Below are 14,222 nucleotides of genomic sequence, written 5' to 3' on the forward strand. Positions count from 1 at the left end.
GACACGGACTTGAGGCGGAAACGCCCCGAAGAATAGGTGGCATGCGGAGCGACCGCAAGCGGATTTTTACTCGGCACGACAAAGGGAAGATCTCAGGTGATATAACGTACAGACCCACAGAGGGAAGGAGAGAGGTAGGAACGCAAGCACGGAAAAGCGAGAGAGAAAGATGGAGACCCTCCAGGAGGTTTGCCGAAACGTCGCCCGCTCAGAAATGTCGCCGCTGATATACGTGCGCGCGCGGTGCGCGGAAACGGGGGCAAACGCACGAGCGATGCGCTCTCTGCGGTTCCTAAGAAATCCCCCTTCTCCCCCCCCACCCCCCAACCATTCCCCTTACCCTTTCCTCCTCCGCCATTCCACGTGCAGGTCGTTTCGCGCAGGAGACCACAGCCGGCACTTCGGTCGTAACGGAGACACGTGAACGGTTGCGACGCTTAACGCCGCCGGCACCTCTTTATGGCAATAGAAAATGAGGTCAGTTTTTTAAAATATTTTTCTCCATTCAGGCCCTATTCAAACAGCCCATATACACAGCGTGAACTGCTTCTCATTCAGCTTTTTCCCTGTATTTTTTTTTTTCAGTCAATTTTTAACAGACGTCACAATTTAAATATTGCTATTTAAACAACTTAAACATCGGAGAGACTAGCCCATTAAGGCATTCAGTTCTCGAGACGACAGTGCTACCCCTGCCGCGGCGTCTGGATTTCGATCCCCTGCACTGAGGTGGCGGACATTAATTCTGAGCTCTCAACGTCCCTCACAGCACGCAGATGTAGCCGCAGTTGTGGTAGCAACTATACACAACCGCCCCGTGCCAACTATACATGACCGAAAGTGTCAACTATACGCTGCTACCTCATCGACCTGCAATCGAGGAAAAGTTAAGGGAGTTTTTTTCCAGCAGGTTCAGTTTTCGTCCGTATGCTGCGAGCTTTCCGAGAGTATTGCGCTGAATGAAGCGCCCCCTGAAAGAATCAAAGAACACTCTAATCGCGCACGCTTCAAAATTAACGGCGGTTTTCACTCCCACAAACCCTACTGTGATGGATGGAACACCGCAATGTGGGGGCCTTTGGTCTAATTCTGAGGGGCCTGGGATTCTCTACTGCGCACTGAAATATTAACAAGCCGATGTTTCTGCCTTCCGGACCAATGAAAATAAGTCCCAAGCGGCTGAGGACCGAAATCGAGCCGTTGATGAGACCGCAGTCGCTCTTGTACAGTGCCACCGCGGCAGTAAACGTACTTGCTTCCGTTCTAGCGTGAACTAATATCCGTGACCAGGTCCCGACCTTCATTTTTCCAACACTGCCATCCGCGTCGTTTCACGGGGCTGCGGCACGACGTTCAACCTTTCGGTGCATTACCTTATTTTCCGAAATCGTCGCGTGTCGTCGGCACTACAGTATACCTCTCGCAAGACGCGCCATAGAAGCAAAACCGGCTCACGGGGCGGCTTCACCGCACGCACAGAAGAACTCAAGTCCACGCTCATAGCGCTTTGGTGGCACACCTACGTTCGTGTCTCCTGTCGTTTCGGTCCTTCGGCACGCGCTATGCGCGGGAGCGGCGGGTCTAAAAAAAGCCGCGGCCTTGAATGGAGGAGCCGGGGAAGTGCTGACGGCCGCGGATACAATGCATCGTAATTATTACCGCAGCCGAGGCGAATGAAAAAAAGAGACGGAGGAGGACAGACTCCGCGTGCATGAGAAGCAATAGAAGAATTCAATGAAGAAAAAGAAAAAAACAGCGCAAAATGTGCCACAGAGAAGGAGGAGAAGACAGCCTCCTCCGTATCAGGAAATGGCTTCAGAAGTGGGGGTGGGGAGGCCTCAACGACCGCATGGCTCGAGGGACGAAGAGGACGGAGAATGGACACACACCGTCGCCGGCGATTAAGGCGCGACAGTCGCGTGCGGCTGCTAATGTCGCGTCCCTGGTTGGCTGGCCGTACGCACACTCACGCACGAGCGCAGATATTACCACAGAGACCTCACACGCGTCGCCTCTCAGCAAAAAACTGGCGACGTTCGGCGAGATCCGTTAGCGCGGCCCAAGCGCTGACAGCTCACGCAGTGGCGTTTAATGCCCTTCTCCTCCTCCCTCAGAGGCGGTCGTCCCGCCGCACGAAGGATGCGAGCGGCACACAGAGGAGGGGGACAGGACTGCCATTAAGGGGGGGACATCCCCCTCGGGAGACAGGGTCGTTACTATCCAGCGCTGGCTGCAAGGGGAAATGTATATCGGATGAGGGGGAGGGTGTTTTCACTGACCGCCATCCAGCGGACGTGTCCGTCGGCTACTACTACGGGAATGACTCGACGAGCCTGAGTCATCGCTCTGCAGCAACGACGACGCCTTCTCACGTCCCCGCATGGGACAGCGACGTGTGCGGTGCATCGTGGACAGGAACTGGCTAGAAGCATCTGCCGTTTTGCCTGGACGCATCTTCTTGGCCCAAGTTCAGCGGGGTGGGACGGGGCGTTGCGCAAAGCATATGGTGCACCTGACCATAGGAACGCCAACAAGGAGGTCGCAGCACCGTTTATGAAAGGGCCAAAAGTGGACATACCCTTTACAAAAATGTCCTTAGACAGTCTATAAACTAAAACCTATATACTAGTTTACACGTAATGGAAATCCTAATCAACAGATTTATGGCCATACACTATTAGTAGACGTTCGTCTATGGAATATACGCAAACAACCGGAAATATCTATAGGAAGGAAACAGAGTCGATAGGAAGTCTGTGCATTGGCGTTCTAACCGTATTCTTGCGGAAGCCAGAATCGCGCGTGACGAGAATTTCTTTTGGGTATGAATCTTTCGTGCAGCTCCGGGAAGCCCACAGATTCGGAAAGCTTTCCGTTATCTACGGATAGGGCGACATGTTTTACAGCACCCACGATTCTCCCGGATAGCGAGTAACTACACTCTAAGAAAAAAAGGTGTGATCTTAGTCTTTTTGGGGGGTAAAACACTTGTCGCTGAGCTGACACCTTTTTGGGGGTAAGGTTACGCTGTTTCTTGGAGACTAAGTATTTATGCTCACGCACATAGAGTAATGTTACGCTCTAATAGCCTAAACTTGCACTGACATAAGAAGAGTAACTTTAAACCAGTTAGGTATAACATTACGCCTTTCTAAAAGGGGTAAATGTTAGCCTGAGGAAAGCATAAACATATCCTAGCATGCAAGGTGCAAGTTTGCACCTTTAGCAGATAAATTTATGCTATGTATAGAAGTGCAAAGTTACTTTGTCAAAGACTATACTTATACCGTCATAAACAGAGCAAAGTTTGCACCCCTGTGGTGCAAGCTTATACCCTTACATGATGGATAAAGTTACCCTTCTAGTGGTACAAAGTAATGCCCTACTGCAAAGGGTATCTATGCACTACTCGGTGGTGTATTTATACTGTCCACACGAGAGCATGATTACACTTCTGTAGCGTAAACCTGCCCACTGAATGCAGAACTAAAGTTGACCCATATGGTAGAAGCCCGAGCCTTTCTGGAAGTCCAGGCAGTGTCAAAATGTTGCGACGAATCTTTCATGTGAGATGGTCTGTGTCATTGTGTGATCAGGTGCAGGTACTACTGCAGAATGTACACAAAGAATTCATAAACGAATTGGAGAAAGAAACATACCGTCATATTTATTTTGTCACATGCTACACCATATTACAGCAATGACCCTGGCAGTCTTCTTCATACAGGTGGAGGCAGTATGTACCATGTATTTGACCTGCACAGAGAAGAAAACATATAATGAATTTTGCAACCACAAAGCTCAGACGACGTGACCATGGGCTTAGTTAATTCAGGTCAAAAAGTGTAAACCACACGAAAGGCAGGGATAAAGGGAGATGCATGAAAACAATGCCACAAGTGCAGGCTTCTGTTTATTATTGAGAACCAAAATCAGAAAAGATATGCAGGAAAAACAAAACATGTCCTAAATGGCAGCTACTTAATCACTCACATATGCTGACATTATCACAAGCACACTGGCTTCTCAGGAAAAATCCAGAATATTGTGCCCAGCTGCACGGTCAGGCTGTAGGCATCCCAGATGCCAGACTAAGAAGAAGGTCATATCAAGAAACAGAAAAACATGTGCATGAAATGGAAGCTACTAAATGATAAAATGAAATGCCGTTTAACAAACCCTTCCCTCCATTCTCGTGTTTTTATTTCTCCGTATCTAGAGTGGTTAAGGTTTCATGCAACCCTTGCTAACAATATGTCTCTGGTCTCTGATGCCATTACATGTTTTGTTGCCCATACAGTGAATTTTCTTCCTAAAAGGGAAGTGTAGGTGATTATCTGAGCATCAATGAGTAATACTTCCAACTGTAATTTTCCCTGCATATATTACCTGTGAATTCATTTCCGATTAGCAAACAGCAGGAAGCTTGTGCCTGTGATGGCATTTCTGGGTGCATTCGATTGTCAGAGCCTTTCGATACAGTTTAAATACCTGGTGAAAGGCCACAAAGGCTATGCACTATAAATCTTAAGTGTACCACTCCTGGAAAACAAGGAAAAGCTTTCGGCTAAATGTGAAATAATAGCTAGGGCAACTTACACATCTAAAGAGTTGTCTCCATGCATGAGGTAACGTCATACCAAAAAAATTATTTGGACCACATTATAATAAAGATACTTTTTATTCACGTTCATAGCCTGTTTCATACTACACCTCTACATTATGCCTGTGCAAAAAGCTTTGGTTATGGACTGGCCTTCACTGACAGACTACATTAACTACACAAGCAGCATAGAATAGTCTCCTTCTAAAGTAATATTTTTGCTTGAGGAAATTACAAATCTCGTCTTTTTACTTAGACAGTGCTGCTTCATCCAATGCTTGCAGCATATGCAGCAGCAGTAATTCTTATGAATTACATTTTGCTGGCACAATACAATGTTACCTTTACACATCTTTTCAGATGCTTAGCATAATGAAATTGTAAACACTGACTGACAGCATGCAAGAATGGCTATTAAAACAGTTGCCTTCCATATCTGCTGTCACATGCAGGGCACGTGAGCTTAATTAAATTTTAAGTTCACTCCGATGTGAAATAAAACTAATATGGATTCATGTGAGTTATTGGAAATTATTCACATCAGTGAACAGCACCTTCCTACTCAAAAAGAAAGTGTGAACAGTGCAAAGAAGATTAACAGCCTCACATAGCTGCATATCACATTAAGCTTCACATGCATAAACGGTGCTAGTCATATTAGCTTGGTAGCATGCCACCCTGCCAAGCATTACCATAACTGTGTGTCATTTTTTTCTGATGCCAGCAACATGGATTGTAGGCAGCGCCTCTCAAACTAATTCAATATGAAATCTTTGCTGAAGTCCAGCCTACTTTTGCAGAAAAAAAACTGCATTTATACTTCATGCCATAAAAAGTGGTCACAATTATTCAAACCATTATTCAGAAATTCTTTCAGAACTAAGTCCTCGAAAACATTGAAAAGCTCTAAAATCTCTGTAATAGAATGGCTGCAGCTTCGCAACATAGCATACTATGTTCACAGATGGACATCAAGTGATGATGAACTTGCAACAATGTCCCAATTACATAAAAACATACATACCATACACATCTAGTCCCGGCCACTTGTACGGTTTTGAAGAATCCAGGCTGAACTTCGGTGCTAGGAGTGACAATGGTTGTGCACCTTTGCATCCCTCCTTCTCCCAGGTACACTGCAATAGAGGCGTCATTTATAGCGTTAGTGTAATGGCTAGTGATAACTTATATGTTCATTAAACCACGTAATGGCAGCACACATGCTCAAAAAACGACATGGAATAGTTTGAAAACGAGAAACATTCCAAATTTTATCCATTACAGCACTTGCCACATATTTTTAATAGGCATAATTGACGCAGTGCACTGGCACAATAAGCCTAGACAAACTTCTACAGCACAATGGCCTATTACCACTGAATTGTCACTAAGTTCCTAACATAATTAACATATTTTCTAACAGCTACTGCAGAAAAAAGAAAGAACTATACTGTTACTGCTTACGAGATTGACAGTATTCATTACAGAATTTTTTTTTTCGTTGACAGATTACCGCAGTGCAACCAAAATCCTTATTGTTCTAAACAGAAAAGCTTAGATACTAGCGTATTCTTTTATTCAACCTCTCAGAGCGACATCAAACCTAAAGTCTCACTCTTTCACAAGAGAATACAAGAGCACAAAAAGAGGTGACATAGACTGTACGCTTTTGTGAGCTAATGTTTGGCCACCAACTAGCCCCGACCTTTTCACTAGTAAAAAGAACTAAACAAGTTCACTTTTCTCTATTAGTTTTCAGCCTGAGTGAAGAGCCAGTTACATATCAACTTAACACCATTAGCAAGCGCATCTTGCCATTCGAATGCAGTAAAACTGCTGGCATGATAAGTCACATTCTGGGTTAGCAAAAATATTGCAAGGTGTAAGCGAAAACGGCCGCATGCCAGGAAGCGCAGAGCACAAATGAGCTGCTAATTTCTTGCCTATGAATAAATAAATTTCACGTTTACTGTTTTATCGTTTGCTTGACGAAAATTAGCGCCGTCCATTCGCAAAAAAAAACAAAAAAAAAAGCGGCCTGGCAGAAGGAGTTGCCTTGCAGCGCTAAAATTATAAAAGGGATTATTGTTCAATAAGAATCACATACAGTGCTGAAGTAGACATGAGCACTGCGCGCAGTACGTACCACAGAAGCGCGCACACTAATTTACTCGCCCCTTTCTGAACGGAGACTGCGGTTTGGACTTACCTTACTGAATGGTCGTGAGCAGGGACAAATACTTGGCGTTGAAGAGACGACCGGCAATGTTCTTTCGCACGGCAGACGAAGGATCAGAGCCTGCAGCGAAAGAAAGCATGAGAAAGACGCCTGCAGATTGCGCCGCTGCGATCGAGTGTTGTACACGATAGGCTCCCTCCGGCCGCACGTGACCGGCTCAAAACAAGAAATAGCAACAAGCAGCGGCTCGCGCACACAATCCATGATAAAAAATCTGTACTGAACACACCATAACTTGATGGCAGGAAACAACCCGTATGACCAAACAAAAATGTCACTTACTTGTACGGTTGAAATTGGGCGCAAAGAATCCGTACGATGAGGGCGCCGCGACGATCTGGCGTGCGCTGTTTCTTTCAGACGTTGACTCTTTCGCGAAGATGTCGCCCACTGCAGCGTCACACATCGATGAAGCTTGCACGATGAAGTAATCGCTGAACAGAACCTAAACGCATACAGGCCCGTACTACAAGATGAAAAGAGGAATGCGCGTCGCGACTTGCACGCACGGCACCCAGGCGCGGTAAACAGCGGCTTCGTCTTCGACTCTAGGCGAGCGGCCAATCCAAATAGACGGGCACGTGACCTGAAGAGAGAGAAGGGAGAAACCAGGAGGAACTACAACTACAGAGGCTACTACAACCCATCGCCAGCCATCGCTTCCAAAGCTTGCTTCGCGCCATAGAGGAATTACAGAGGAGGTTTTCCTTCCTCCATGCTTCGTGCCTTTCTTTCGTTCCGCCGGACCCCGCGCTTCCCTCTTTTCCTTTTCTCCGCTGACTGAAAGAACGTCTGCGTTCCCAGTAGCGTCCCAAGGTCAAGCCGCCCGCGTGCGGGGCAACAACCTTTGGTCCTTGCAATGTGCTGGTAGCTTATTATTTTTGCATGCGCCTCTCTGCCCCTGTGGCACGTATTTTTCCGCGCTTTCGGCGTGCGCACAACTCTTCCGTTATCGGAGACAACGAGCGCGGCGAGACTCGTCTTGTCGGTCCTTGCAGTATCCCTTTGAAGCTTTTAATGCAGCCAGCTATTACGCAGTATGAATTACGCAGATGCTGCCGTAAATGTGTGGCGTATGCAACAGAATAGTTTTCAGAGCAGCTGCAGCTTAAAGTTACGAGCATCATTCGGAAGTTCTCGTCAGCTCTCATTTACTACCGCGTACAGGAGGCACTGCGAAATATATATCAATAAACTGCCCTTCCTGTACTTCTAAATCATTCATAGAACCGGCTAAAAAAGCGATGTAAATGCTGCAGCATTATTGATTCAATGTCAGGTACAGTAACAGTTTTAAATACTGATATTGCCGCGTGATATTGCTGCGAGAAATTTCAACTTTCTTTTGTGCTTATGGGGCCGCACGTGTGAGGAGAATCCGAAGAAAGCAAAAAAAAACCGCTCTGTTCAAAAATAGTTTAACTCAATCGAAATAGATACAGCTGTAGAAATATGGATTTAATAAAGCCGCATCAAGTGATCAGAAGCGTCAGGCAAACAAAGGGGATTCACAACATTTGAACATTTGAGGAAGATGGCGCAGAAGAGGGCTTCAAACTACAGTCGACCACTGCTGATGCAGCAGTTCTCACCTCTCATCGTTCCAGTGTTCGCGAAGTTCTCAAAATATTTTCAAAATGGGTCAACAGAGCAGAAATGGAGCACTGTCAACGCTATGCCAGCAAGCATCCGTTAAGACGCTTCAACCGACTGGTTATTCGGGCGATTCCGTCTATTATACGCGCTTTCATTTTATTCAATATAGGCAGTTGCCACCGCTGAATTTATGATTTTGTTAAAGATTGGTTCGTCAGTGCGATACAATGAGTCCTTTAGCTCAGTTTTATTTGTGCGTACAAGACAAAAGTCTCAGTCATCTGAAGCAACTTACGATGATGAAGGAAAACCTGCCGGTTTATACGCCGTAGTTTCATTTATTTTCGAGCTTGGGTCTTCGGGCTGCGTGTATCTAGTGCAATGTACTGTTTAGTGCTTATCATTAGCCTCTAAAAGAAAGAGTTATTTCCTGACGCATGAACCATTCCATAAGAATTCACAATGCACTGCCGCAATATAAGCGCCTTGATTACTGTTTCCTCTGGCACCCGGTTTGTTGCGGAATTCGATGCTTCCATAGTGCTACAGTTCGAAAAAAAAAAAATCGTAGGCAGTCAACTTCATTTCTGACTAACATTACTACTTGACTGCATTAAAGCTGCGCGGAACAACCTAAAAGTTAAAAGTTACGTACACGTACACTGAGTTTAAGCTAATTTCTGCTCTTGTAGGCGTGCAGCACAATTTCATACGCAAGAGAAGTTCGAATAGACTTAAATCGCGTTCGTCGCCTCGCTCCCTGTTTATCAATTTAAAATAAGCTGAAATTGAATTGCTTCTATGTGAAACACTTGTACGCGCCAAAACATGATCAGGAAATGCATCTATCTCGAAAACTGATTACTATGGGCTTCGCTCTTGTGCCGAGAGAAAGTATGCGTACACTTGTTGGAAAGGAAACGTAGAAATGTCTTTTACGCTGCGTTGAGGAGTTTCCGAGCAGATGTACAAATGCTGGTGATCTCATACTAGACCAGCAAAAGTGCGACTCTGAGGCCTGGCTCGTGTATTGGTAAAAGTGCTCTAAACAAAAATGTACCTATATATATGGAATGGTCAGGCCACGTTCACAACTCAGTTCAGATGCAGAATTATTCCTTCCCTAGTTTCTTGCATTTCTGTTTTTCAGCGTTGTCAGTATTAGTGGTGAAGATCACGCGTTTATCAGCGAGTAGGGCTCTTTTTTGTTGTTGAAATGGAGCAGAAATATAAGAGTGCAATTTATTCGGGAATTGCGTTACATTACATCTTCAGCTAACATAAAATTACTGCGTCAACAATCTCGCTAGTTCGTCTGATTTTGATTTATTAACTTGTATGCATGTTAACCTGAACCCTTTCTGTTATTCGTCTGTTATTTGCTCAGGAACATGTGCCACAACGAGGGGTTATTCGAAAAGCAGTGCACGCTTTTCGAAATTGTACGGAGGGAATTAACCGCCCTGGTATCTATCGTACGCTATTAGAAAATGAAGAACAGCGCTGACTAATAGAGCTTACGCTGGCTGTGAAGCAAAACTGTTCCTTTTAAAGCTTTTATTACCGCTTTAATAAAAGCTTAACCACAAGCCGAAATTATAAGCGCAATAATTTTCATGCCTTTGGTGTGTTGAAGCGCTAAACTGTTGATTTCGTTCAGAGCTGCGATTGGTCAGAGGAGTAACACAGCACCGATCATGCCGTCTGTCTTTGCTGACTTACTTCTTTTTAAAATGATATCCAATCATGAGTATGAAAGCACATGCACCGAATATTAGTGATTATTTTGGTCGTTAGCAACCAAGAGCATGTTTGCATGCGTGATGGCTGTCGTGGCCGATCGCGGCCAATGCACCTTTTTTCAGTAACGTTCTGTGCATCCGCCAAGCCGCCTCCAGGCAGAGATGGGCAGAAGATCGCTGTACGTGTTCTTCCAAGTAATAGCTTCTGGTCCCTTGAAGAAGCGAGGAGGCGCGGTCAGTATCGCCAGCGCGGATGAAAGGATCAATGCAGTGGGGGAGCTTGAGCCAGCGTAGCTTTTAACTATTGTCCTCAAAATAACCCCGCCACCCCGCTTTCGGGAGAGGGCCATGTTCGAGAGGGAGGGGAGGCGGTGAGGGCTGCATACTTTGCTGTACAGCGTCTTCGCGCAGAGGGAACACAGCTGGTTTGAAGAGTAAAAAAGGGGGTAAGTTTTCTGAAAGAGACTAACGGCCTCCACCACCTCCACACGGGTGTAACGATGCACTCTGCAGAGTGTATCGTTAGTCCATGCGCCTTCAGATAGCATAAGTCGCGAAGATGCACCCTTCTTACACCCTTTTTTCTTAGAGTGTAGTACTTCACCCTACTTACTTACTTTACTTCACTTTTCGGCCCCACAATAAAGCGAAAGTGTGGCAGGTGGACACGACAAACTAGCTCGGAAACGGCATATAAACAGCCTTTTACTAACAAAAGGCGAACAGCCGGTTCCTTTTCTGACAGCAAATACAAAACCCATTTTCTAGCGGGATTTGAAAAAATAAAACGACACATACCACTGCCCAATATGCGGGCATGGACTCGCCTAAATAAAAAGGAATTTAAAACAATGGGCATATATGGCTAGGGTACAGAACACAATGATTACATCCGCCGCAGGTGAAGATTCGCTCTAGAATCACTGGGAAATTTTATTCCAGTGACTCAAGTTCGCTCAGCAACCTCGCGCTCGAGGCGACGTCAACAGAAAGAAGACAAACGCTGTTGACGCTGACGAAGCCTATCTTAACGTCCCGACGTCGCCTCACACTGCAGGTATACCGGACATAATCAGACCAGCTTACAGACAAAGCACGCAACGAATACCAGAAGCATGCCTCACGGTCATACTTCTCGCCCGCGATGAAAGACTCCCAGCTACATGATCCACGTGCACTCGGAGCGAGTCACACAGGTACGGGAAGACGGCCGGAGTGTTTACCGAGTCGACGCATCATAGTTGGCGCCCTCACCGTTGCATGCCTCTGGCGGTGCGCGCACAGGTCATGTTTCCGGAAAAATAATGCTCGCGATCGGCCTGACGCGATTCAAGCGTGACTAGCGTGCCAAAGAGGTACGCGCCATTAGCAGGCAACCACGCAACGCGTCCGCCGCTGACGTAACATCACCTCCTGCATCGCGCAACTCTTTGCGACTACGCGGAGCAAGCGGCCCGATTCGAGCGGCTTCTCCCAAGCCGGAGGGGGCGTGTGAGCGCACGGTTATCGCCATTCGCTATCAACGGCGGCGTTCCTCGTAAGATAGCGCGCGCTCCAAGGAATGCTCAGCGACGTGAATCATCGTTAGCTGCTTACTATACGTGGCGTGGCTACGTCGGTCTTACGTCACACTCCCGCCGCCGCCGCTTCTGGAGATCTTGTCTCCTTCGCATATAGATGAAGGTTGCAAGGCTTTCGTGGTGCGCTGGCCGAGGAAAGAAAAACTGCTGCACGAACGTGTTTTCGCAGAATATATTTGGAGTATACTGAAAGGACGTCGCCGAGTGTTTCGCCAGTTACATGTCAGAGTATTTTCCGACGAATCATCGACGTGTTCGGGCGTATGCACTTTGGGAAGAAATACAGGAATCCACTCACACAGCACACCGCACGCCGGACGCAGATGAGGACAGTGACTCAAAAGACAAAAAAAAAAAATGGCAGAGACAACTAAGACTACTTACGTGTGGCAATGCGAAAGCATGTCGCCGACGCAAGGCCGAGACATTTGCTTGCGGTTTGCGAACGGAGTTTATTTGCAGGCGATAAGTCGACTTTTTTTTTTTCGCAGTATGACACCCTCCCCTACACACACACACACACACACACCCACAAACGCGCGTATGACACCACCCGGAACGCTGTACGACGAACGGTTGCCTGACAGCTTTGATACGAAAGTCTGGGAAGGCATACAAATGAAGGTGCATATATCGTCGGTTCGAATCCCTGTCGCAAGCCTGACTAACACATGTAAGCTATTTGCAACGAGAAATCGTATGACACCATATGGAACGCAGTACGATACGAATGCCGGACGTGTATTACTATTCACCCCCATGATCATATAAGCATTACTGAGGCACACATAAGCGCGAGGAACCAACGTGCACATCTTCCCGCAAAATACGCGTTAACTCCGGCGTGGTGTTTAAGCATCGCTGCATGTTCGGTACACTAGCCAGCCCGTACCTCTGTGAACTTCACATTCCGGTGCTTTACAGGTACAGTGGCAGTGCATCTGTCATTCTCATAAACACCACCGCCATCATCATCATCAGTCACTGCAGGACAAAGGCGTCACTCGGTATCTCCGGGCACGCCTGTCTTGCGTCTGCCGTGGCCACCCCACCTCAGCAGACTATACCTGACCTCGGCACTGGAGCTAATTAGCTAAGCCTATGCCGCCGTCGACTATTCCTTTCGTTCGCCTGGCATGTACGATCGAGGACACAAAAGTCACCAGGACGCACGAGCCACGAACGGAAAACAAAGCGTATAGGGTTTGTTTATAACAATGCTTTTGCCACAGAAACCTAACATCGGCTTTCTTTAACGTGTGCTAGTGACATAATAAATTATTTTTTTGCGCAACGGGGACACAACACAAGAAAAACGACAACACGGGCGACAACACGGGTGCTAGTGAAACCAAGTGACACTTGGCTAGCATCCCTGCAATACTACCCAACCGCTATTCGCACGTCCTGGGGACTTTTGTCTCCGACAGCACGTATTCAATTTAAAGGAACGTGGCGGACAAACTGGAGTTGGCGTGTATCTACAGATTACGAAGTTCTAACGACAAAGAGAAGTCGCACTGAAAACGGAGCATTTATAAGCTAGAAAGACGAGGAAGCCACGTACAGGTGTCGCCACCATCGGCCTATTTTGCAGGTAAACTGCGTGCGCAGATCACAGAGGCTGTGCTAAACCGCCATTCAATCCAAACCGGTGTTAACCCGTCCTTATGGCAGATGTCACGAGTTTGAATTGAGCGGCGAGAAAATCTTTAAATTCAATTTTTTTTCCAAGCCATAATGTTGTTTTTTTTTTTTTTTGTGCCGGTCAAACGTTGACATAGCCACAAACAGCCAGAGAACAAATTTTTACTAGAGCAAAAACTAGACTGAGTTGGCCTCATTGTGTTAAGCGACCCTCGGTTGTCTACTCTGGGCATTACGGATCCTTGCCCACATCCATTTGTTGTCCATGAATTCAACTACGCCATACCAAACTCGATTTTATTATTGGTACAAGCGGCAGCCACACACTCTATCCGATTAAACTGAAAAGGGGAAAAAAAGAAACAGTAAATAAGTGGCCTGCCTAGGAACGCCCACTCCTAAGCAATTTCATATATGAAATTGCTTAGAGCTGCTAAAACGAACCACGAAGGAGGAATGCTTATAGACGCCGCACTAAAACCACACAGTCAACAAAGAAACAGAAAGCACACAGGCAACGTAACTGTTTTCGTTTACGCAACTAACAAAGAGAAAATAAAGGGGGCCATGAAAACAGGGTCAAGAAACACGAACGAGCGGAATGCGCCCGTACGCCGTAATATGCGACGACGAAGAAAAACCGGATCGGCTAAATGCCGAGCCACCACGGTCTGCTCTGCCCTCCCCCACAACAGCGAGAGGGTGTGCGTGTGTGAGCGCCACCACGCGAGTACAAATGAGGCAGCGAAACCGGACCGAGGGGTGCCCGCGCGAACCGCGATTAGGCAAAGCGAAACAAAGGAGGAAATCACCTC

General features: G+C 46.6%; 2 protein-coding genes and 1 long non-coding RNA gene across 16 annotated transcripts in view; 1 reads left to right on the top strand and 2 right to left on the bottom strand.

Annotated features, from left to right (window-relative positions):
• baz (par-3 family cell polarity regulator) overlaps positions 1-14,222 on the bottom strand; it is a 222,531-nt gene that overhangs the window by 167,006 nt on the left and 41,303 nt on the right. Inside the window, exon 1 of one of the 13 annotated variants that reach the window (XM_089544548.1) lies at positions 11,305-11,325. The exons of the other annotated variants lie outside the window; for them this stretch is intronic. Coding sequence (XP_089400674.1) covers positions 11,305-11,310 — 6 coding nt within the window. The 5' untranslated portion in view covers positions 11,311-11,325. Of the gene's footprint in view, positions 1-11,304; positions 11,326-14,222 lie in introns of those variants that run through there. 13 annotated transcript variants of the gene reach the window in all.
• Positions 1-14,222, top strand: part of LOC149342227 (putative serine carboxypeptidase CPVL) — a 147,046-nt gene that overhangs the window by 57,540 nt on the left and 75,284 nt on the right. The gene's annotated exons all lie outside the window — the stretch shown is intronic.
• LOC149342228 (uncharacterized) lies at positions 3,642-7,487 on the bottom strand. Its single transcript, XR_016282665.1, has 4 exons — positions 7,125-7,487; positions 6,813-6,902; positions 5,628-5,739; positions 3,642-3,756 (listed from the first exon to the last, which is right to left on the bottom strand). It is a non-coding gene; the product is annotated as an uncharacterized LOC149342228 (long non-coding RNA).

This window comes from Amblyomma mixtum, chromosome 5 (genome assembly GCF_055824585.1).
Source record: "Amblyomma mixtum isolate Tamu chromosome 5, ASM5582458v1, whole genome shotgun sequence".
In the NCBI taxonomy this organism is placed as follows: domain Eukaryota; kingdom Metazoa; phylum Arthropoda; class Arachnida; order Ixodida; family Ixodidae; genus Amblyomma; species Amblyomma mixtum.